This window comes from Strongylocentrotus purpuratus, unplaced genomic scaffold, assembly GCF_000002235.5.
Source record: "Strongylocentrotus purpuratus isolate Spur 01 unplaced genomic scaffold, Spur_5.0 spur5_scaffold_15, whole genome shotgun sequence".
Lineage (NCBI taxonomy): Eukaryota > Metazoa > Echinodermata > Echinoidea > Camarodonta > Strongylocentrotidae > Strongylocentrotus > Strongylocentrotus purpuratus.
In genome coordinates this window covers 11,873,031-11,900,088 of record NW_022145600.1, presented here as the reverse complement: position 1 = coordinate 11,900,088, position 27,058 = coordinate 11,873,031, and the positions used below count along the sequence as shown (strand labels likewise).

General features: G+C 35.9%; 1 protein-coding gene across 1 annotated transcript; it reads right to left on the bottom strand.

The window, feature by feature from the left end:
• Positions 1-484: 484 nt before the first annotated feature.
• LOC581288 (casein kinase I) lies at positions 485-26,488 on the bottom strand. The gene is made up of 7 exons (XM_781298.5): positions 26,043-26,488; positions 21,146-21,252; positions 19,127-19,253; positions 16,443-16,541; positions 15,521-15,660; positions 4,563-4,716; positions 485-3,846 (listed from the first exon to the last, which is right to left on the bottom strand). Exons 1-7 carry the CDS (start codon positions 26,205-26,207, stop codon positions 3,556-3,558), a joined length of 1,083 nt encoding a protein of 360 aa, XP_786391.2. The 5' UTR covers positions 26,208-26,488; the 3' UTR covers positions 485-3,555.
• Between the last annotated feature and the right edge of the window lie 570 nt (positions 26,489-27,058).

Below are 27,058 nucleotides of genomic sequence, written 5' to 3'. Positions count from 1 at the left end.
CCCTGATATAAAGTTAGTAAAAAATATCAAAATCCCCCCCCCCCCTTGGCAAAAAGGGGGTGTTTTAGAATTTTAAAGACACCCTTTATCTGTGTTTTATCTATGTCCCCCCCCCCCCCCCCCCCGCCCCTGGCAACAAAAAAGAAGTTTTTTTAAAGGGGAAAAGGAGTGCACACTCCCCCCCCCCCCCCCCCCCCCCCCGTAAATCCTGATTTGTCTGAAATAACAAAATGTGTTGAAGTACATGTATGCTGATTGCTCCCCATGTCAAATAATGCAGTGAAACTGAAATATGAAAAATAAAATTAACCCTTTGAAAGTCAAACCACACTCAGTAAATTGTGAAAATGTTTTGTTTTATGGTTCATACCCAATGATGGACTAAAAACTTAATTTTCCCAATAAGCACACCCAGCAAATCTACTCCATCTTTAAAGTAACAAAAACAAACACACAACAAATAGAGACACCATATCCTGGTAAGTTTTCAATGTACATCACAGCAGTTTATGCCTAATTTTCTTTATTTACTGTACCAACAAAAGTCACAGTTTGCTGTACAATGAATGCACCATACAGTGCGCTCTTCCCTCTTCTCATTACTCCAACGATTACAGTTGACTTGGGGGTAATAAATCAAGCCTACACAGAGGTCGGTAAAATCAATACCCGACTTCATTTCATTTTCCCTCTGTGTAAGGAGTAAGCAAGAGAGAACAAACATAATGTACATAATATGAATGACATTTTGGACAAATACAGTATCAAATTTGAGTCATACATCGTTTCCACCAGAGGTCGAGCCGATTTACTTTGCAATTGAAGGCTCATACCCCTCCAGAATTAGACAGATTGAAAAAAATATACACAAAAGTACAAATAAATATTTAAATTACATGCTTGAGAATGAGGGTAACGAATGGTAGGATGCAATGTCCTATGTGGATGACATTGTATCCTAACATATATTCATCAATGAAGGCAGAGGAACTGTGCCGACTTACACCGACTACCGTATCCAAATAAAAATGACTTGTACAATACCATAAGAAATATAACAAATGAAATATTCATGTAAGATTAAAACAAGTAAGCACATACACAGAGGAAGGCATAGGTGAAATACGTGAAGGAGAAGGAAACGATAATGATGAAGATTAAAAATAATGCAAAACAAAAGAAGTTTGACTATAAAATAAAGACTAAAGATATCTAGTCTGACAAATTTGTTTATAAACTAAAATCAATTTCTGATCTCACAACTATTTCACAAGAGTATTCTTCATCTGATGATAATTTCATACAAACACGTCTTCACTCACTCAAGAGTTGTGTGTATATTAAACCAATGGACATAATACAGGAAACACAGCTCAAAGAAAATAGTGATTAAATCAAAGGACACTGTGATGACATTATCCTAGTTCTCTTTCTCCTCTGGACGAGAAACATCAGCAATAAGTCGACAGTCTTACTATAGGTGCCATCTTGGAAAATGCTCACGTCCCCAGAATAAACAGATCGCAATCCCAATATTTTGAAATTCCCTAAAGTGTCTTCTTTGTTTATGTGGCAGACTTTCAGGTAACCAAGAAGTTATGCATAAAATGTCTTCTTTATTTGGCAAATGCAGGAGCAATTTGTCAAGTAAACAAAAGAAGACAACGATTCGCGTAAGCTCGTGGTCTTCACGTTGTTCCGTTGCAAATCAACCGTCGAGTAAGAACTGTGGCTATTCTGCAGAGGATGGCATAGATTGGCGTACAGAATATAAGAATGCAGATGCTTGCTTGGTCCCATCTACTCTTCACACCTCGGTTAAACCACAAAACAAACTCCAGACAGACTGTGTCTTGTCTATTTATTGTAATGTAAATTCCTGTTCCATGTGTTGTCAGTCTTGCGTTGATCTCGCTAATGTGGCTGTGGTATTATTCAGCCATATCTCTCGCAACTGAAGTTTGGTATTTTATGAAACCTGTGATCAAGATGTTTCTTACGAAACTTAAGAATCAGCAAGAGCAGAAGAGAAGATAAGAACTACCGAGGATAAATGAGGGTGTCGAGGAGAGAATAGCTGGGCACGAGTTATGACGTGTCAAGCTCATCATGTCGCGTTTCAACATGGCGTGTCTTGGCTACATTCCTGAAATGATCAGTTCATCCCATAGTGATTAATACATCATCAGTGAAACTGCCCAAACGAATCATTTCATGCTAACTCACTTACAGGTACTCAAACTCGTACAAAGCCTTTAGTTCAGGTTGGATAACAGATGCAAAAGTAAACATTAAATTCAGACATGTACATTCATTATATTAAAAAGCTTAGATGAATATGTATTGCATGTCAGTGCATACATTTTGCATGTGTATTTTCTTTATTTTGTCCACATATAATCTACAATTACAGTATGTACAATTTTGATATCACAAAAGAACACAGTGACATGCAATACATTAAACAGAGGGGAAATATTTTTAAAAAGAAAAAATTATAATATCACTTAATTCTCATGTTTTGCCAGGATAGTTTACATGAATCCACTGCTATTTACAATACACAACTGTGTCTTACCATACAAATCCTGACAACATGAGAAATTCTACATATGATCTCACAAATGGGCAAAATCCTTCATGTGATTCTATTTCTGGACAAAGCCAAATTTGGTCACCAAAGAAAAGGATTTTTTTTCTTCAATTTACAAATAAGATTAGATTTATACAAACGTGCTATAGATAGAATGAACCTGACGATTCTGTGTGAAATAACAAAGATTTGTAAAAACCCTTCAAAACGTGAAAATATGTCAAAGTTTTGGGATGACTACAAAAAGGTCCCTGCTTTGATATGAAAATGAAACAATATAGCAGAGACCATTTTGTAGTCATTCACAGGAGTTTGCAAACACTGTTTATATGAAACTAATTCAGTGTCAGGTACATCAAAGTATAATCATAAACATCACAATTATAGTGTCATAAAATAACTGATTAAACAAATTACATTTCGACTGCTATACAATTTGAAACGTCAAGATCGGACAAGATATGTATGATTAATTGACAGGTAACACCAAGGATGCAAAGAATAACTCCAGAAAATGTGACTGCATACAACAAAACTGTAACTTGCTGTTTATTTCATGTAATGATAATAATGATAGTAATGTCCCCTACATTGTTTTTACCCACATAAATATAATTCACAATGTTCTGTAATATATCATGCATTAATTCATATAGCAGAGTGTTTGAGCAACCCATCTCCTTCTTACATCACCAGTCCTCGTCTTCATCCTGATTTGAAACGCATTGTACAAAGTCCATTTCTCTTAGTCCAAACCGCATCATTGGTTTGTTCAGTAGGTGATTCGAAGCATTGTGCATTGGTTAACGGCATGTCATTGTTTTCTGTAAAGCTTTACGGTTGCTGTTCATTAGGAACACAGCTTGTTCATGCTTCGATACGAACTGCGATTAACGTCCTATTACTGTATGACGAAAAGACATGACCAATACTGCCGGGCAGGGGATGCGCTCGTGTTATAGTTAGCCAGAGTTGCAAGGTTGATTGATGTATTGCTCCTCAGCGCTTGCTTTTACTCCTGCTCTCCGAATGCTTGGCCGTGCCGGGTTGACGCCGTTGGAGACGCTGGTCTGTGCAGATTGCTGGGTGACCTTCTGCTTGAGTAGCGTCCAGTCGAAGGTGAAATCGTACTGGTGATTGAGGGTGCGGAACAGGATGCGGAAGAGTTGCCTTAGGTACACATAGTCAGGGTTCTCATCGAAGCGCAGGCCACGGGCGTAGTTGAGGTACATGGCAAACTCTGCTGGGAATCCCTGCAGGAGATGATGATAAACAAAAAACAAACAAAAATCATATCAAAGTTAGCTCAGCTAAATTCTGATAATAATTGTATTTATTGAGTACATCTACTTTGTGTCCTACGGAAAGACACTTCATACATGTTCATCCAACCAAAGCTCTGCACTAACTTTTTCATAGGGAGGTCCAGACTAAAATTTCAGGGTTTGTGGGCACATGACCTACATATACATGTGCAAATGTTGAAACTGTTGAGATCCAGACTTATTATTTTGGGTGCCCATATGTCGAGCCCTGTTGTTATCATTCTTAAGTTAGAGTTGTACCCTCTCCACTCCCAAAAATGATTCAAATTACTCCACAGTGAAATTTTGTTTATGGTTGTGCAGCCTATATTATTGTTTTTGCTTATGTTCTACTCTGTTTTTTTTTTGTTTTTTTTGTTTGTTATTGTTTATTCATCTATCATTTTGTATGATTCTTTCACTAATGTTACTGTTTACGGTGGCTGTCCAGACAAATCCACTAGGGTTTTTATACAGCAACCAAATTCTTCTTCTTTTTTTTATCGTCAATATTTTACTATATTTAATAATAATTATGTAAAAGTACCGGTAATATTTCTTTTATATTTACTGTATGTCGATGTTACTGTTTTTATTATGGAAAATTTAATAAATGCTGAATTGAAGAAAGTTGAACACTTGGATGTCCTCAAACATTTTCTTACCTTGCAGAGGACTTCAACTGGTGTTGACATCTTCTTCTCGCTGATCTTCTCATACTTCTGCTTCTTGGTCATGGCCTTCATGCCTTGCCATGGCAGACTCGTTCTGTTGAAGTACATCAACACATACCCTAGTGATTCCAAGTCATCTCTCCGACTGAAAAGAACAAGCAAAGGAAAGCGGTTATACATTGAGTTACACCTTCAGTGAATTTTTTTGCTTACTTGTCAATGACTGAAAGACTACAAAAATGATGGTAACAAATCCATAATACACTGAGTATTGCAACAACAACAGAATGAATATATATCAAGGGATCCGGGCTAACTCAGACCCGGGGACAACTCGGCCCGCTGCAAAAACCATCATTTTTTGTCATTTGATCCTAACCCTTACCATAACTCTAACCCTTAACCTGCAAAAAATGACTGTTTTTTCAGCGGGCCGATTTGTCCCTGGGTCCGAGTTAGCCCGACTCCATATCAAGGAATACTTGCATTTACTCCTTAGTGTAGTTTGATTTAGCCTACCTGTATAACTTAAAATGAATATCATGTTCAATAATACAGCGTACACTTTAATGGGACACAAAGTTATATATTTCAAAATATCCAAACAAAACAAGTCTTTTCTGTCTACAAAAAGAAGTTCATATTGTTGTTACCGGTTGGGTAAAAAGAGATTATAAACCATATTTACATGTAAGGAGTCATTTCAGGAAAGTACTCTTACTCAAAATTCATGAACCGGCACATGCACATCATACTCATTCATACTTCTACATGTACTACCACTGGCTTTGTGTGAAGGAAATAATTTCAATTTCGCTGTGTTTATATAAGATAATTAAATGTAGCAAAACACATTGAATACCAATTTAATTGTCCATATACATTGTTTGTAGGTATTTATGGCGTTATGTATGAATGGAGATATATGTAGGAAGTTAGGAACAAAGAGCTATTGATCAACACCACCACTACCACCACCACCACCACACCATGGTATAAAAGACAAGTCATTCATGTTCTGAATCACTGTACACATCCTTTATGATGAGTTAACATGGCCTTGATCATTATTATATATAGCATAAATGCGTGTCTGGACTTGAGTCCAGCTGTTTTCTGTAATGACCTATGCAACAACTGACAATGACCAACTGACTATGGGAGTGGCATTTGTATTAGTACTCTGAGATAGTAGAGATTAAACAATCAGCAAGTACAGTACCAGGGAATGTTGATAAACACTGGTGCATACAGTATGCAGTCATGCAAGATGATGCAGCACTACATTAAATTCTCCAAGACCAAGTAGTACATGTGTACTTTACGGGTCGAATCTTATCAATATCAATAAACAGTGTATAGATACGAGGGGGTGTTCCACAAAGACCAAGATCGACTTTAAGTTATACCGGTACTTAACTATGGCAGGCCCTTCATGCCACTGTTTGCTCTCACCATGCATTTACTGGCATTGGGCTCCCAAGGGACTTAGAAACTATGGTTACAAATCTACATTTTTTGAGAAATCATTATATGAAATAATATTATCTTAAAGGTAAAGACCAGTTATGGTCGTGCGATTGCATTGTGAAAGAAACGTTGTGGAATCGATCAAAAAAGGTTGATCATCTAGCATCTAGCATCTGCAAGGTTCTGGAATAATCAAAATGATAAGAAATTTGGCCCATTCTTCGTAAAGTTACAAGCACTATACACAGAAAGATGTATATGGGACTACCCTATATCTCTCACAGACCATGAGAGAAACAAATTTACCAAATATATGAATTAGTAGGCGGTTTCCCGGCAAATTTTTTATCATCATGTATTAGTCAAAACATATTCTTTCACATGATTGGTAATGAGAGCTTCCATTTCATTTTTTGAAATTGGGGCGTTTCCAATACTGGTCTTTACCTTTAACATAATGGTGAGAGCAAACAGTGGCATGAACGGCCTGCCGTAGTTAAGTCCCACCTGAAGTTGATCTTAGTCTTTGTGAAACGCTCCCCAGGTATGCCTAAGAGGCTAAGAGCATGCCTACATGTAATACTACTAAATAGTGTACATGTATCTGTAATCCTACAGCTAGCACTGTATGTATGGTCAACATACTGCTGTACAAGTCTCCCTAAAAGGATCAACACTACACCCAAACCATCAAAAGTTAGTGCATAATGATAGCCTGCGTGGTTACCAAGTACTGTCACATCTTGCTCTAGATTTTCTTATAAATGCATTACATGTGCAGTGTATGGTCAGAAAGAGCTAGAGGATCTAATAAATAAAACAAACACGAGGCCGTTTTAATTTTGATATCGTCATGTTGAACATACATGTATGCATGTAGCAAAGTTCCTTTGTGTGGATACCAATACCAAGTTAAATTAAAAATTTCTTTTATCAACCTAGTGACACGCCCACAAATACTCAATGGCATACATACATGTATACCACGGACCTACTACATGCATTTGTAGTAGGTCCATGGTACATGTAGCTAAAGCAGGAGACCTATTAAAGGTAAAGACCAGTATTGGAAACGCCCAAATTTCAAAAAATGAAATGGAAGCTCTCATTACCAATCATGTGAAAGAATATGTTTTGACTAATACATGATGATAAAAAATTTGCCGGGAAACCGCCTACTAATTGATATATTTGGTAAATTTGTTTCTATCATGGTCTTTGAGAGATATAAGGTAGTCCCATATACATCTTTCTGTGTATAGTGCTTGTAACTTTACAAAGAATGGGCCAAATTTCTTATCATTTTGATGATTCCAGAACCTTACAGATGCTAGATGCTAGACGATCAACCTTTTATGATCGATTCCACAACGTTTCTTTCACAATGCAATCGCATGACCATAACTGGTCTTTACCTTTAAGACTTATCAGTAGCCTTTTACATGTACAGTCAGCAATTATGTACTTTGTATCTCTAGGCCTACATGTAAACACTATGGTAGGCCTTACAATGTTAATTTACCGAGCCAACTTTTTAATCAGGAACATTACACCTACATGCACATGTACTTAATTCTATAGAGAAAGATAATTTCAAGAACACTGTGCAATTCTAAAGATTTAGTACTGTAGGTATTAAACACAAACATACTGTATTAAGGACCATGTCATCATTGGAAGTAGATTTTTTTTTTAAATCTTTATCATATGTTCACTTTACCTTTACAATTAAAAGCACAAAGAAAATCCATACACGTATGTACAGATGTACATCTAGGTTTAAATGCAACAACAGTTTTAGTATTAGTACAAATGTGTGTATTTCTTTGAGGGTTTCCATTTTTAATTACCCGGTAGATGGATACGTCGATATTGCATATTTCTTGAGCAAGAACCATGTACATTTCCCTATGCCACATGTACATGTACATATGTATGCACCTCTTCAGCTGAGCACTGTGTTTCTTGTACATAATTGAGAAGCCTACATGTATACTTAGGGTGTATACACAATTTGCACCAAGTGCTATTACAATACCCTGTGCGGTGTCACGATACATTAGTGATAGATTTTCAGTTGCTTTGTTGTCAGCGTGAGTGGGTATGATCTAGCGTGACTCAGCGAGGGCTGATGTAGCTCAAGAGAGGTGATTAAACAGGGTTATATCTTTCTTTCTCTCTATCTCTCTTTATTCCTCTATTTGGCTCACTCTTGTTCTTACCCCCTGCCCCGCCCTCCCTCCTTCTCTATCTCTAAACGTACCTCCCACTTTCTCTCTCTCTCTCCTTCTCCCTCTTCTTTTTTCTCTTCTCTCTCTCTCTCTCTATCCCCTTTTTCTCAGTGTCTGTCTTTTGTCTAAATCTACTTCTACCTCTCCTTTAACTCCTTCTTTCTCTCTCTTTCTTTCTGCCTCGCTCTGATCTCTCTCTCTCTCTCTCTCTCTCTCTGTTTGTCTCATGACTGTTCAGCTAAGAATAGCCAACATGATGGACATGATGATGACAGACAGGGAACATGTACAATATTGGCCAAACATTTAAAGGAGAAGGTTGAGTTCTGGTAAAGAAACATATATAAAGTTGTGACTGTGAGCTTGCTCATTCTTTGTATTCAGTTTGAAAGAATATCGTAGTTATAAATGTCTCCTGAAAAGGACTGCTCTTCAAATGCCTTCATATTTCAAATACTTTATTGTCTCATAAACCTATTCCCATGTGTTAAGCAAAATCTCACAATTCTGTGTAGAAGTTTAGTGTTCCAAATTTAGCTCTACCAGATAAGGCAAACCAAATCAAAATCGGTCTAGAAATGAGGGGAAAAGAAGCAATTTTTGTTATTTTTGGAATAAATTTGCATAAATTACCATAATTAATTAATGGAGAACAATTTCGAAATTCTGTGTACAAGTTTAGTGTACCAAAGTTAGCTTTACGATATAAAGCAAACCAAATCAAAATCGGTCGAGAATTGTAGGGGAAGAAGCCTTTTTTGTGATTTCGAATATATTTGCATAAATTAGCATAGATACTGAATTTCACGATTCTGTGTAGAAATTTTAAATCCCCCTCCTAGCCCTATCATATGAAACAATCAGAATCAAAATCGGTTGAAAAAGAACGAAGAAGAAGCATTTTGAAAATCTTGATGTTGATGCCACAACAAAGTCTAAGTTTGTTGACCTTAACTTAGTGACCTGAAATTCTACTCACATGAATGGAGAGACTTGATAACCCTATAGTCCAATTTTTATTGACTAAGAACTTATACTTTCAAAATTATATCAAAAATTCAAAAATTAACCTTACGTTAGTTTTCGATGATGATACTACAACATAGTCCAAGTTTGTTGACCTTAAATGACCTTTGACCTTAACTTAGTGATCTGAAATTCTACTCACATGATTGGGGATACTTGATTACCCTATAGTCAAAGTTTCATTGACTAAGAACTTATACTTTAAAAATTATATCAAAAATTCAAAAACTTAACCTTAGGTTAAGTTTTTGATGTTGACGCCACCGTCGCCGTCGCCGTCACCGGAAAAGCGGCGCTTATGTCTCGCTTTTTGCTATGCAGGCGAGACAAAAATCAACTTTTTCCAATTGCTACCAAACAGTTTCTTTTACAATGTAATCCCATAGGAACTTACATGTACTGTAATTAACTTATAAGATTATATCGAGTTACAGCTACATGTACATGTCATATGTAGGCCCCTGCAATACATGTAATGTTTGACGAAAAGGAAAATTTTCTGAGAATCTGATAAAATCTGCAAATTTTTGTTCATACACAAATAAAAAATATTGTTATAGATTCTGATCGTGTTTCAAAAGTTAATTTCCAAGTCTCACTAATTGTTCAGTGTGGGAACAACTTTATCGATACATTCACAAATGATAACATGGGAGAGGCCAGGGAACAAGCTACATACATACATGTACATTAATAGTTTGCTGGCATGGCACGAAAAAATCTGCAAATTTTTGTTCATACACAAATAAAAAATATTGTTATAGATTCTGATCGTGGCACGAAAAGGATAATTTTCTGAGAATCTGATAAAATCTGCAAATTTTTGTTCATACACAAATAAAAAATATTGTTATAGATTCTGATCGTGTTTCAAAAATCAATTTCCAAGTCTCAAGCTACATACATACATTAATAGTTTGCTGGCATGGCACAAGCACTTGTTTTTAATGGTGCAGGGTCTGAACATTCAGAGCCGTAGACTATATTTACACAGGCCATACACAGCTCATGAACATAAGAAATACATGTACATATTAGTTTTGGCTCAAGTCATCATAGAATTTGGTTATCCTATAAAAATTCAAAAATTAGATACACATGTTGAGTCTGAGCTTGTAGAATACCACTTTGTATACATGTATATATATGCCAAGTTGCCAACACCCTACCGTACTTCAAAAATCATCAAGCATGAAAATGTGTATCGCAATGTAAGTCGAGACTACTGGTACTCTCGTAGCCCTACATATGCAACAATACTACAATATCTAGGTTATTTGTCTGTAAACTTTTGAAACCGTTTTTTTTTTGCTACAGATCAAGCATGAAAATGGGAAAAAGGGGAATACTTGAAAAGAAATGCATTGGCATGTAACTAAATCTTTCAGTAAAGTCTGCATGTATAGAATAAGCTGGGCCTGAAAGTCATGTGTAAAGAGTGAAATCCAAGATTCCAAGGTATGCAATAATAGGCCATTTTGCATTTAGACTTCCTTACAACAATTCTCTCATGATAAACTATGTACAGTACATGTAAATGTAACCTATTATGAGTGCTTGTATTTGAGTACAGGTATTAGAGTGCTTGCATTTCAGTAAGAATGCAAACTGCGTACATTTTTATGGCTTCTCCCAAAAAACAACACATTGAGTAGGTCTATCTACAGTTTGCATTCTGACTACTATGTACACTTTTGGGTATTTTATACTATTTTATGGATTTGTTATCTGGTGAATTGAAAATGAATGAACTGAACTGTTACCATAAAAGATGTCAAGTTGAACTCATATTTTGAATACAAAGACGATTGTTTTATTCAACTGAATGAAATGTGTACTGAGTACTTCAACCATAAATTTATTCCCGCCTACACTGCAAAGTGCAAACACATTTGTATGAAGTTGTATGCAAAAAGGTACCATACTTATTGGTGTCTCCTTAATAGTGAAGTATCAATACAAGATTTTATCATGTACATGTACATGTTAGGATTACCGCATCAATAAACAAGTTGTCTACATCAATACAATATCTTGTTTTGAATAGAAAGAAATAGAGCATTCAAATAACTTCCACATAGAATTCGTCATTCCTACAAGGTACATTTAGGGTGAAAAGAAAGAAACATTGTGAAATTTGAATATTATTATCAACACAGCTGTAACTGACAGAAATTGCAAGTAATGGTACAAGTAATTTCTTATCACTCTCTAGTTACTAGGAGATGGGAAACATATTTAGTTGATTGATTTAGATTTTAGAATAAAAAAATAAGTAGCTTTATGCAATAAAAACACTTGTAATGAATATGGCTTTCAAACAATAACAACTGGTGATGATTGTAGTCAGTTTGTTGTTTCATGTCATTTGACTTGGCAGACCTCTTTAAATTGGTGAAATGCTTTGAAAGTTTGACTACGATAGGAAGGCTGGCGGAATGTGTCGCGGCTACCAAGAACCCAATGGACGACACTGGTTTGATATCAGGCCAAGTGTTCCACGAATTACCAGCAGGGAAGATTAGGAAATCTAACCATCTAACCCATCCTATTATTCAGCTGGGAGTGGGATAGAAACCAGTGTAATGCATCATTCAGCAGTAGTTGCTTTCCTGTTCCATTTTGATCAACAACATGAATGTGTAGGTAAGCATGAACATTTATAGTACATGTATGCGGTTTACCCCTACATGTACACAATTACATACTGTACTGTATGTACATGTAGGGTACATGAATTGTACACATACTTGGAAATAAACTGAACTGAGCTGAAGTTGCTGAACATCTTATGCAAACAAAATTGTACATGTACACACTACACTCCCATTAAATTTGTTCAATTAAAAAAAGGGCCTCACAACATACCGGTAATTAAGTACGACATCTGCTGTTCACTCATATTGAAATTTCAACCAATGTAAATTATGTTAGACTGAACCATGGCATAATTCTATGATTTTCTATTTTGATTTGTAACAACTTACAAATGACATAAGTGTAGTCAACTATCTAATACATGATTCGATTCTGAAAATGAGCCAAATCTGAGCTCCCAGGAGCTACAAGTTATTGCACTTTCAGTTTCAGGGCATACTGTATCTTCTGCTGCTTCGTCAGAACAAAAATAAAGTTTTATAAAAAAATCTTACTACCCATCCTATGTTTTCCCAAATGAAAGAAAAATCAAACAAACAAACACACACACTTTATGTAATGCTGATCTACATGTACATGTAAATGTACATCTATGGAGCATTGGAGCTGTGTATTGTACATGTACATTCATAAGCAAACTATTTTATTACAATCCTGTACCAGCACAAATTTATGTAATACATATAATTTATGCACACTTGAAGCTTGATACAGTATGACATACATACAATCATAAATATTTTATCCATTCAATACCACGAAGGACCTTGATGTTTGCATGTAAAATGTACATGTAGTCATGTACACTATAGACTAGACTTTACATGCATGTAGGCACTGATACAATACAATACATTTTTAAATGGAATCAATGTCCTCTACATAATGGTCATTCCAGGAAAGGATAGGTCATCCTGGAAAAAGATAAGTCATCCTGAACGGGGAAAGCAATCAGGGGAAATAATCCTGCCTCTACAGTGTACCTGCATGCGCTTGCCAATGCAAACAATCCCAACACAATAATGGCATTGTTGACCCCTCGGGTTGTTAGTTTCCTTAACCAGGCAGTTGGTAACTCCTTGCCTTAACCACCATATTTTGTTTGTGAATATGAACATGCATCTCTTTATAACATGATCACATATTTCATCAGCAGTTTCCTTTAAAAAGTTCAACTACAGTATGTATATCTGACTAAAATGTAGGCCTACATGTACATGTATTATGATCTAGCAATTGTGATCTTGAAGCAACCCTGTAAACGATCATCGGATCGGACGCCGATACCGATCCGATCGGGGGTGATCAGATAATAATTTCCGATCGCCGATCAATTAAAATGATCAGAAAAAATCAGCAGAATTTTTTTTTTTTTTTTTTTTTGAATGCCAAAAATTTTCAAGTTTTTGGCTTTCAAATGCTCAAAAAAAATTCATGGCTGGGATTATATTGTCATTTGGAATATGCATTATAATCCAAGATGGCGGCCCGCATGTTTTGCCTCTGCTCTTAGACTAATATTATTAATTTCAAAGTCATGAAAAATCACTAAATATCAAGAAACATGGTCTACAACTCCAAATGACAAAATAATCCCAGCCATGAATTTTTTTTTGAGCATTTGATAGCTAAAAAATTGAAAATTTTCATCATTAAAAAAAAAAAAAAAAAAAAATCAGCCAATTTTTTTGGTCGATCTTCCGATCCAATACTGATCAAAGGTGCGAGCCTGCGAGGGTGTCACTCCGATCTTCCGATCCGATCAGAGCCCTAACTTACAGGGTTATCTTGAAGTAGAATTTCAAACACTAAAAACAAAAAATGCTAGATGACTAATAATCTTTGTTCTTTAAACAAATTAATTACAGAAAATCTCTTTTCATTGAACACTTCTTGGCCCGTTGCACAAAACTTACCATTGATGGTAACTTTGCCATCAATAGTAACTACCATGGAAACCTTGATTTTAATTGGCTGTTGAGCCCTGTTACCATGGTAGTTGCCATTGATGCCAAAGTTACCATCAATGGTAAGTTTTATGCAACAGGACCCTTATCTTTAATCATTTAAGTATGATGATTACCAATTTTTTTTTTTTTTTTTTTTACAAATTCATAGCACACACACACACGTATGTAAAACTAAATGTAGCAGTTCTCATCTCTAGATCATATTGAATAAGGCTGGCAACACAAATTCAAAACCTTATCAATATAAAAAACAATGACCTACATATACACTCACACACGTCATAAAATCATGTGATGTACATGTAGCACATGACCCTAAGGGTTAATCTCAACAAAAGGCAAGTACAATATGCCACAATACACACTGAAGGTCCAAATGAAGTTCTTTTGTTATGGAATCTATTGTAATCTCTCTATTACATTAGGACGTCACCTTTGACCTTCAAGTTCATTCGTATCTTGGGGGGACGGGGTTACATAACTGACCTTGTACGAGGGCCTGAGCGCTGGATTTCTTGGTATGCCAAGAATGCACTTTCATTGTCTGGTTCTTGTCTTCAACATGTAATCAATAGGGGATCTGTTAACTACCCACAGGTCTTATTCATACAGAGAATGCATGTTGTTTACAGACCTGTCTTCAACACCAAACACCTCTTTCATTGATGTAAACAAATGAACAACATCAATTCAATACCACACATTTCATTACCAGTCACTCATACACTAAAGATGGAACAAGATGAGTTAAAGGGGCAGTCAAGCTTTGGTCCTCGACCAAGTGCATGTGGCGTAACATTTTACACAATTTATAAAGGATAAAAAGGAAAGCAAACAACTTGTCACAAATATTATCTACTCTTGAGATATTATTCCTTTTACAAATGTGCTTATTATCTTCACAGGATGTCATATACATGTATGTGAAAGGCTCTTCATTAACTTTGTAGACCTTAAACTGCCCTCATACTCCAATATGATGTAGCATGAAAGTGTGGTCCACAATCTTTTGCTGTTACTTGTCATATTTTGAATACGAGGGCATTTTAAAAGCCACCCCTTTCAGACGACATTTTTTTCTTTGATACTTTTCCATACTAACATAAAAAACAATGACAAGGCTCGCATTTTTAATGTTCACTTTTCGTATAACTCAACTATCCCTTAAAAGTGACTCTGTAACATTGCCTCAGATTCTGAAACAAAATCCTGGATTTAGCTCATGCTGCAATCATAATTACATGTATAAACGTTAAGGTTAGTCAGGAATCCCATGACTTTTACAACCCGATCGCCTGTCTGATTATCAAGATATTTATGATTGAAAATCTAAATCAAATTTTGCGTTTTCCTAACAGTTCTGATAACACTGCAGTCTATTGGGGAAAATGAGTATGGTAAATCCGGTTACTCAAAGATTTTTACTATTTTGACGCACTTCATGATCGTTTTGAAGCGCAATTTTGTTTAGGGCTTCAATATTACACCACATCACAGACACTGAAAACACGTAGGGCCATGCATCTCAGATTTAACATTGTTAAACGATGCCTTAAACCACAGACATGAAGCTATACAAATGAGAAGAACTCACCTCTGTTCAATGCCAAGATGTGCGTTGATACTGGCATATCTTGCTGTGCCAGTCAAGTTCTTGTCTTCTCTGTACTGTATATGTTGCTTGCTTCTTGAATCCTTGAATTTCTTTGCGAGACCAAAGTCTATGAGGAAAAGCTAAATGGTGTTTGAAGAGAGAGAAAATAACAATCAGTTAAGCCTGAGCACTAGAAGTAGTTCCTTATATTAACCTTTCATACAGTTTTTAATTCAATAAAAAAAAAATCAAAATAAGCAATTAAAAGGTGAAGATCATTGCGAATTTGTAACACTCAAAAAAACGATTTTTAAAACAGTAATCTCATTATCTCAGCGATTAATAAGAAACATCCCTAACCGCAGGTATCTTTAAAATACAAAATAAAACCTTTGGACCTCATTTTACAAAAAGCACATACTTATTGCACGTATCCATGAAAACAGCTACATACTGTACATGTATGTGTCAACCACTATTTTGACACAATTCAGCCAGGTATTGACGAATGAATCAGTGGCATTTACATCAGTTTCGATAGACTCGACTTCATAACAAAACAATCTTTGTATGGCTGTGTGAAGAAAAACATGCCTGGGTGTTCATAAACTCATCAAAACTTTTACTGTTGTTTCCGCATTAGAGAAGGTAATTCCTGATGATTAAGTACATGAAGATGCAAAAGGCAATAAATTTCAAACTGGACAAACGTGACTGAAATTCAACTTTTGATGTCTTTTTTCTTCATACATATATAACATGTACATGTAGGTTTGTGGAAATTCACATGAACAGAATAAGATATCCATTTTATGAAATTTGGGTTGCCACCTTTAATAGCTACAAATTGCAGGACTTATCATTTGTCTCACAAAATGTTCAAATAATAAAATCCATTAGGCTTGAACCTTGTACAACATACCTGATTGCAGTGCCTTCCGATACCCATAAGGAAATTGTCTGGTTTGATGTCTCTGTGGATGAAGTTCTTAACATGGACATATTCAATCCTTGCTATCATCTACAGTGGAGAAAAAAAAAGAAAAAGACGAAAAACAAATATTTACTGACATTGCAAACCTTTTTTAAAGTGACTCATCAGAACAGCCTAAGATTTGTGATGCTGTAAATTCGATACCATTAAACAGACATGCTTTAAAGTTTGAACACTGTCCACATTGCAATCTACATACAATATAAGTATAAAGAAAGAACAATGTTCTTTGTTAGAACATGTTTAACCATTATATGCACAACTATATTGCCCACTTGGCCACTTCAATTCTAAGTTGGCAATATCAAATTACAATCAATGCATTTAAAATGTTTGTTGCAAATGTAAATACAAAACTGACCATCTTCACGTGTAGTATTTGGTATGTGTACAGAAAGTTTTCTAAAAAATTGATTTGTCATTAAATCCAGTTTCTGTTTTCACATATTTATATATGTATACAGTCAAACCTGTCTATAGCGACCACCCAAGGGAAACACAAAAAGTGGCCTTTGTAGACAGTTTCCTTTAGTACATGATTCAATGAGAAACCATGTTCAAGGGAAACAACAAAGGTGGCCTTTGTAGACAGGTGGTCACTAAAGCAGGTTTGACTGTATTACTCATATTGCTTAATTGCATGAAGATCTAATTTTCAATGCCACAACATACAGTTCCTCCTTTAATTTATATTGTTTACTGACAGGTAAATGTAGATTAACTTTTCAATGCCATTAAAATCAAATCCTGCGGCATGCGTTTGAAAGTAGAGACTAATTTGGGATCATTTAAAGGTGAGCTCCTGTTCGTCAATGTGTGGATAACTGTTCCTGATTTGGCTTCCTGTTCTCCCGAGTGTGGGGCTACACAGTTAGGCACATGACACTTACAGGAAATGTATGATTTCACCGCAGAGTACAGCACTTGTTTGTATGAAATACTGGTTTCACAACTACACTTCATTCTTTCTCACGGTCGTTTGTTAGCGTAATTAATTATTTAAGAGTTGTGAGCTGCAAGTACAAAGTAGTACCACATTTTGTACATTAGGATAAATTTTATTTTATTGGCAACCAAAGAGCTAATTATAAAACTGGCATACATCTATGAATCAACCTTTCCATGTTGCTGTAGATTGCTGCCAGACAGAAGATGTGTTTTTAGCAGTTTTATTCTTAAAATGTTAAATAACTGTTAACACACATTCGTCAGCCACAGAAATTCACCATCACACGTCTTATGACTTCAATATGTACACTGTACATGTACAGATTGGCAAACTAAATATTATATATAATTTTAATTTTTAAGGTAATATTTGAACAATATCCCTATGAGACTATCACAATTTATCGAAAGTCTTACAAAATATCTTCCCAAAATATATTGATTAATGTTCTTAAATTATCAAAACTACACGGTGCTATATAATATGTGTATCATGAATATCTGCACATTCACATGAACATACATGTAAGTATTTTTTTTTCCCTTTTTCCCCAAAGGTTGAAAGGGAGGGGGGGGGGGGGGGGGAAGGGCCTTAGGCTCAGGGGCATTGTTGTCGGTGGCGATTGCCACATTGAAGGGATTATTCAAACAAAAGACCTACACAGGTTTCTAAAGCTGTGTAAACAGAGTGGCCAACAGTAATATATGATCGTTGATAAATGACTCATTTCCAACGATCACTTTCAATACTGTGCTTGTCTTCCAGGAAACATGGAACTTGTCAGAGTGTGAAATAAGACCTGCATGGTGCATTTATAGTCCCTCGATTTAATTATTTTTCACGGGGACCACCATGAGAAGACTCACAAGGGCTCTTTTTTTTTGTTTTAAAGAGCCCTTGTGAGCCTTCTCATGGGGGCTCTTTTAGTAATGATGGGGGCTCTTTTTTAAATACAAATTTCCTTTAAATTGGTACCCATGATACTCCTTAATTCTTCGCTATTTCATCATTATTCATTTATTTAAGTCAGCATTTTCCCTCTCACAACTTTACAAGTTACACAGGGTTACTGACTTTCATCCCGTGATAACATTCTCTCCATTTCTTCCTTTTCTGCACATTCCTCCTCATCATTCACAGCATCCTTATTACATTCTTTCTTTAGTCTTTATATCCTTCCACAATATCTTTGGTCTTCCTCTTCTTATCAATGTGCTTTCATACCACCCATTACGCTAGCCTCCAGCTCTAGCAGATATGGCGCGGCAGTGTGCACACTGGTACTACTGGCGCGGTATAGCCACTGCTAAAAACATTACACTTGCTATTTCAAGCTGACAAGTTCATTTCACCAACTAATTATTAATTGATAACATTGCAAGTTATTTTTTGAGTTGTGAATACATGTATATATATTACAGCATAATTACACATAAGCATTCTGACTTTCACTTTACAAGTCTGTACATGTGTGTACACTGTACATGTAGGAGTGAAGTCTGTAATCTGATCTAGTTGTGATTTCAAATTTTCTAAAACAGTCAATAGGTAAATGGTATAAATGAATAAATGTTCTCTTCAAAGGGGTCAAAACAAAAGATCATAAACATGTACAGTTAAATGTGCATGTATCATTTTAAGAATTGAATGTGAAAAAACAAACCTGATCTGCCAGCATAAGAACTGTCTTCATGGTGAACTTCCTACTGCAGAAGTTGAAAAGATCTTCTAAACTGGGCCCAAGCAGCTCCATGACCATGATATTGTAATCATGGCCTTGCCCAAACCATCTAAAATGCACAGGAGATACATGAAGAGAGCATGAAAGGAGTGGGAAGGGAAGGGTGGAGAGGGAGGAAAGGAGGAAGAGAGAGAGAGGAAAGGAAAGGATGGAGAAGATAGAGCAGGAAGGGGGTGGAGTTGGGGTAGGAGGGGAGGGATGGAGGGAGGTAGTGAGGAAGGTAAAGAGGGAGGGAGAGAGAGAGGGAGAAAGAGAGGGGGAGAAAGAGAGGCAGGTGGACAGGAAGGGAGAGAGACAGAGAGACAATGGCAAAAAGAAAATAAAGATAAAGATGGAAATTTGATAAATTTTCTGCAGATATATTTGCTGTGTATGTACAGTACATGTACTACTAGGCTTGGGACTAACATTAAAATTGTCAGAATACATGTTGCATGAATATTCAATTAGTACAATCTGTATTCATCCCTAGCCTAGTATGTACATGTACAGTAAGTGTATGAATGAAAGATACTTATATTTTCAAGACAGATCATACTCAATACATGGGTACATGTACATTATGTACTACTGTATGTACATGTCGAGTAAGTGGAGTTTAATGTTGAATAATATCTATTCAGAATCATATTGTACATGCAATATCAACAAGACACAACCTTTTAGTACATGTACATTGATCTTCATGTACACTGTACACAGCGTATATATGTATTACCGGTATTAATATTTTATTCCATCGTAAAGGGAAGAAAAAAAGATTCAAAATTAAATATTAATACAGTTAATTCTTCTCAGGGCAATCAAATAAGTGTCAACAAAATCAGCTGGTTGGGGGATGAACGCTTTGAGTCATCTACATTATAACAATTCTACTGGGAGCAAAGAGTAGAAAAATGCATCATCTCGCTTGCATGCCAATACCATGGCATGACAAGTTATGAGTCTTCAGACTTCAGTGCGATAGTCATGAGTCATCTTGAGTTGTGGTACCGGCTACAAAAAAACCTCAGCAATGCCGGAATTGCACTGCCTGGGTCAATTAGAAACACGCTCAGGTCTGAAAGCTTTCCGCACTTGCTGGATTATCATCATTCAACACATTAAAATAAGAATTTCTGCTTTTTTCTTAAATCTGATCTAATTCTAAAAATAATGTGTATCAAAAATAACCATTCATATTAATGTTTATGAATGTTAAGCTTCTACATTGTACCATGATCCATAACATTTAGTCAACATGTAGGCAAGCTTTCGACCACTCCTGCGGACTTTTTCAAGCCACGTAATTATTCACATATTGAGAAAGTCTACAGGATTGAACCAAAGCTTGACTACTAAATTCTAAGGATGGTAGAAGCTTAAACTACATGTTATGATTACCCTAACCAATTCAGGTTTTCTGTATCACATTAATATTCATTCATATTGTACACAAAAGGCCACACAATGGGATGCATTTACATGTATTTCATAGACAAATGATATTAGGCATTGCCCTTCCAGACAAATATTTCCTGGTACCCAGTACTGACAGATTATTGGCTGATATTGATTGTAATCTCATGCATTATTCAATATTCAATGTGAACTTATCTTACACCAAGAACTGCAGGGACCTTCATGAAATATGCTACATGTATACATGTAGATGCAATTTTGCTACAGTTGTGTTATTTTGTATTATCTTTTCATGCTTTTTTTTTTATAAAACTTCACATGATCCTGTACAATGAAGCATCTTTTCTTAAAATGTATTTACATTTGTGCTTCAGGCACTCTTTAAAGGTTGGTGGATCAGTTAAATTTTACTCTAAGGTACATGTATTTGCTAAAGTTTTGATAATTTTATGCAAAAACAACAACAAACAAGGGAAACGCTCTCGCTTTTTGCTACGCAGGCGAGACAAAAATGAATCTGAAGTGTTTGAATGGACTTACTTCATGGTTGGAATTCCTGGCCCTCCATGGAGGATCTTATAGAGCTTGCTCTCGTAGAGAAGCTGTGGATGTCGGGCCTTCTCTGATTCTAATTTGACAGCAACCTCCTGTAGTAAAGATGACACAACATGAATAGAGATTGTAATGACCACATACTGTGAAGTGCAATTATGTAGCATTTATGTAGCAAACAAAATGTACATGTACATGTCTTCTCCACTCCATGTGAACTGTATAATGTTCATGGTACATGTACATGTACATGTATGTACAGTACATGTTCAAATGCAAATGGCCTATAATAAAGCCTGCATTAGAACCTACATTGCCACTAATTGCCACACAAAAAGTAAACATGTGGTTCAAAAGCAGTTAATATGAAAAGTTAATTGAAAATTGGACAGATCTACATGTACATGTACACTGTACCCTTTCATATTATGTAGCTTACAAAGAATACCGGTAAGAGAATCTCAAATCACCAATACAAACAGAACCAATTATTAGAAAGATGGTTTTGTCTTTCACTTTACTGTACATTAAATTCCATAAAAGTGTTATTAAATCAATTCTTGCTACCCTAAATAGGTACGAAAATCTCGAAATTCGCGAGATGAGGTAATTTTCACTCTCTCGGGTCGTCACTACAACTTCCGGTATAGAGTCCCATCCCGCTGGCGCTAGCGCCTGTGTTCGCTGTGCAGAGTTTTCACGCACGCTAAAATCGATGCCAATCAGTGTAATTTGTACAGATTATAATATGCAATGGAAAGCTTCGGGCAGAATTAGTGACTTTAGCACAAAAGGCCGTTAAACTCTACCGTGAAAGAGAGGCTTGTGATCACGAACGCCTGCACAGGAAGCTGTAATGTCGAAAAGCTATCCCATAATGCAATGCGCGTTTTCAGGATTTTCCCCGGATCTCGGCAGAATCGCTATTTGGGGTAGCGAGAATTGAATGCACAGTTGCACACATAGTTTTTTTAAATAACTCAGTCATTCAAATCAATTCTATTACTGCCTGCCAATGCCAGGTGAACAGGCACAAAAAAAATACAAAAAAAAGCTGCCGAGTAGTTGTCAACAGTGCGAGTATTCAAATACACTGTACTCGTCGCAGCCTTATTCAATAGCATACATCTATTTATTTTAGACCACATGTACGTACATGTATGAACTACTAGACCATAATCGATGGCAAAAGAATTTGGATGAAAGAATTTAAGGTTATAATTCTCTTGAGATTCATACTCCTTCATGTAACTAGGCCTGTAACCGATCTGATGATCGGGGGCCGATCCTGAGCCGATCATGCCTACATTATAATCCAAGATGGCGGCCCGCATATTTTGCCTCTTCTCTTAGACCAATATTATTAATTTCAAAGTCATGAAAAGGCACTAAAATCAACAAACATGGTCTTCAACAACTCCAAATGACAAAATAATCCCAGCCATGAATTTTTTTTGAGCATTTGATAGCCAAAAACTTGAAAAATTTTGTCATTTAAAAAAAAAAAAAAAAAAAAAAAAAACTCAGCCGATTTTTTTTTTGCCAATTATTTTTGCCGATACCGATCACAGGTGCGAGGGTGTCGCTCCGATCTTCCGATCCGATCAAAGCCCCAACTTACTGGGTTACATGTAACTGGTGTCAGGAGATTACGGTATGTGTAAAAGGGCAGGTACACAGATCAAGCAAAGCACATTAAACAGCTCCTACATGTACGTGTAATTGACTTAGAAAAAACATGACATAACAAAAAACAAAACAAATCTTTCCTCCTGTACATAATCAGTCATGTGGGAATCCTACATTCCTACATGCACCGGTACATGTTCTTGAGGGCACCGTAAAGGATTGCAAAATTCAAATCCTGATTTGTATGTGATTTAGCCTCATGGCAATCAGACAATGAGATTCCTTGAAAAAAAAGTTGATAAAGAAGAACAAAGTGACTCCATTATAATTTGTACGTATTGTATTATGATTTTATACTTCCTCCACATAGACTGCTGTAACATAAAATATATTAGATGTAAGGCTGTGCACAACAGTGTAATGAGGTACCCGAGTACACTCCCATGCTTACAAGCGAATACTCGAGTATTCGGACGCCATGTTTTTTGTTTTTTTTAAATTTGATTTTTTTTTTTTTTTTTTTTTTTTTTAATTTGATTTTTTTTTTTTTTTTTTTTTTTTTTGCATATTACAAACACACCAAAATGCTTTCTGCACGTCTCAAAATCATTCAAACTAGAGAACGGGTACTTCATTCATAGCAACCATACAGTAGTTTCTTTGTACAAAAATTTTGAACCAGAACTTAGCTGTAACATAAAAGTGGAATTATATAATGCAAACGGTAGATGGTAAGAATTAAAATCTGTCCCATGGAAACTCACCATTTTATAACCTGATACCCGGTAACTTTATGGGATTCATACAGTACATCAACGTGTACATGTACAGTGATTGAAACTAACTTTCACTTCAAAATAAACTTACAGTGTTTAACATGGTGCTAATGACTAAGACTAGTAAGAGTAAGACAAGTAAGAGTTATTAAGAAGTGGTACCAAGTTACCAACTGATTTTGTTTATGTTATCTTGCCTCGCCTAGACCGAAAGCTTCAGTCTCTGATATCGATGGTGGTTCCGCTGAGATTGCATCTGGCTCCACTGACCGCCTCTTTACATAGACTGAAGTACGGCCTATGCCGTACTAGTGGATCAAATGGTTCGGTTCGGCAGGACCGTGATGAATGAGATATGCAACGAGATTTTCACTCTTTACATCCTAATAAATGCACTTTTGCTGCAATATTACATTAGGCTAATAAAAATATTTAAAAAAAAAAAAAAAGATGGCTTTGACTTATGATAGCTTGCTCATTTATATCCTAAATTAATGATTAATCCGAGAAAGTCTCGTAGTCGACATGATTCATTGTCATCCATCTTGGTTTTAATTAATGAATATTCATTTTTTCTTTTCGAACGTCCAATAGCTACGTACGAGTCAACCCAGTGATATATGAATATTCATAAACCCAATACGAAAGGAGTGCTCTGATTGGCCATTCGCTATGTTTTGGTAGGTTGACCCGGAAATATATCGGCCGGGTGAAGTCATAGATTACTAATTTGAATGGATGAACGGTACGTTTCACGGTTCGGAGAAAAAAATTGGATAAATCATATAGGGTCTAAGTAAGTCCAAAAATTTCGCATTTGTATGATAGGTCAATTATTATTATTTAGTGTGAACAGGAGTACAATACATATACTTAATTTAAATCTGATTTATAAATCAGAAAATTAGATCTAAATAGTGAAAATCGGGGGAGAAAGCTCTATCACCATAAGTGGCAGCTGGATTGGCCAGATTACCACCACGGTACGAGATCTCTGGGTTGCCGTCTGTATATGGGGAATGTCAACAAATGTCAGTTTTATTAAAGAAATGACCCATATCAGATGGTTATTTCTGTCTAGCCTCGCCTTGCCCTTGCAAATTATGAAATTATCTTATTTTTTTATGGATTGCATTTAAGAAGTAAGGCCTAGTGTTTTCATGACATTTTTAATTGCAGCGCGCATGCCACTCCGACATCTCTCTCTTGTATCCTTCCTCCGCTATAGATCTATATCTCTGGAATCCTTTGACGATAAATAACAATTTTCTAAGTCAAACCAATTTGTACAAATTGTAGTAAACAAAAACTTGGCAGTCCACTTGGTAATGTTAATTGAAATAGACCGTCTAAATAAATGTGTGTAGAATATGAGACATCAATCGAATATCACGTTTAGGTCTAGATCTACTATGAGTTCCAAACTTTCTGCGATTTTAGGAAAAGTCTGGTCACGTCACGGTCACCCATTCAATCAAATTCGATCTGATCATACTTCAAATAGGCCTACTACAAAATCTTACTAGATCTAGAACTTAGTCTAGTCCGTAGACGGTAGACCTCTACTATCTAGTCATACAATTACAATAGGCCTAGATCTAATACATATACCAGGGAATAATTTTCCTGGTATCGCATCGCAATTTGCTATGCATTTTTGCATGACTGCCATGGCCCTCGCGTACACAGATAACGCGTGGCGCGCGCGCCACGCGTTCTTGATGGGCCCGACCTAGCGCCACGCGTTCTTAAAAAAAAAAAAAAAAAAAAAAATCATTTTTTTTTTTTTTTTTTTTTTTTTTTTGAAAAATCAGAAAATTCCGGATTTTCTGGTCCTAGAAATCCCCCAAAAACAGAATATTTTGAATTATTCGTAAGGGTTGGCAGGTATGGTATTAAAAATTAATCAAATTACTTGTAATACTTGTAAAAATAAATTTAAATTTAAAAAAAAAAAAAAAAAAAAAAAAAAAAAATCAAATTTTTACTTTTTTTTTTTTTTTTTTTTGGGGGGGGGGGGGGGGTCAAATTTCCCTCAGGTCGCGCCACGCGTTTTTAATTTCTTGGCGAGAGGCCTGATGACTGCTATACAAAATATCTTTTGTGTAGCAGTTTTCTTCCATAGAAATGTACAGAATTTCATTTGAAATATTTATCCATCGGCTGAAATTGCTAATCAAAAAATTTGAGGAAAATTATTCCCTGTAAAAAAAAGGCGGTAGATCTAGTAGGGGCCTATGGCTATAGACTAGTCTAGATCTACACACTAAAATGTTAGTTACAGACTTAGTTAGTCTATACAGTACATAAATTGTATTTGTAGACTAATTGTAGGTCTATTTGATGTAAAATTGTTAATGATTTGGAAAAGAAAAACAATTGAAATTGAATTGAATCATGTGATTGTGAAATTAAAAAAGTCCAAAAAAAAAAATGCTAAATTCCTCTTCAAATGATCAAAATTAAATATTTATACTTGCCTCCCCATTGTGAATGTTGATTCCAAGATAAATATCTCCGAATGATCCACTGCCTATCTTTCTCACCAAACGGTATTTATATTTATCACTGCCAACAATGAATTCTCCACTCCTCCCAGATTGACATGCTGAATGCATGCCCGCAGCTGAAGGCGCAGCCGACATGTTTCTGTACAAATGCTAAACACGGCTAAGAAATGATTAACTATCTACAGGAATATTGAAATGAAAAGTACAAATTTGACACTAATTCATCCGATTTCATAGCGGATTAACAGTACATTCCATTTCTAACTTATCAAAGTCATTTCCTCTGAATCGGGACGCATTCCTTTGCACAGATTTCCAGATAAATCCCCAAAACAACAGACTTTCTACGTCCAAAATAATGAGCGGATAATTCTTCTCTTGAAATCGTACGTAACGCAAATCACACCTACGAGCGCGTTATAGAGCGGACATTTGACCTCCACGTATCGTCCATGACAAATTCGCGGGTGCATTGCTAAGCCGAGATATAAGCGACACAAAGACATTGCCCTTTGACCCGGACTGATCACAATAACAATCCGATATTGCATTGTGGGGGAAATGGGAAAGCTAGAGCCCATTGTTGTTACCAAAGCAACTGCGAATTTGCCAACGCCCTTTAGTTTAGATTTCGATAAGCTATTAGCTCATAAAGAACAATGATATTACGGTTGACGATAATAACTTTTTATATTTGAAACCCGCTTTCGTTATCAATTTAGAGAAGAAGGAGAACGGGGGAAGAAGAAGAAGAAGAAGATGATGATGATGATGATTCACAGCATTTTGTATGGCGCCATATACTGTATCTGTTTTTTAAAAAAATTCAAAGGTGCGAGTGGCTCCTCCAATAAAGTTAGCATTTTAATGTCTGAAGGAAGATGTAAGGAGAAGAAGAAGAAGAAGAAGAAGAAGAAGAAGAAGAAGGAGAAGAAGAAGAAGAAGAAGAAAAGGAGACTTAATATTAAAAATATGTTGCCCCTTAA

Excerpts from the sequence above, each read along its gene's own strand:
- LOC581288 (XM_781298.5), bottom strand. The coding sequence starts at position 26,207 with ATGTCGGCTGCGCCTTCAGCTGCGGGCATGCATTCAGCATGTCAATCT. Across the intron at positions 21,253-26,042 it reads TCAACATTCACAATGGGGAG|GAGGTTGCTGTCAAATTAGA; the intron begins GCAAGTATAAAT and ends TCTTTACTACAG. Across the intron at positions 19,254-21,145 it reads CCAGGAATTCCAACCATGAA|ATGGTTTGGGCAAGGCCATG; the intron begins GTAAGTCCATTC and ends TGTGCATTTTAG.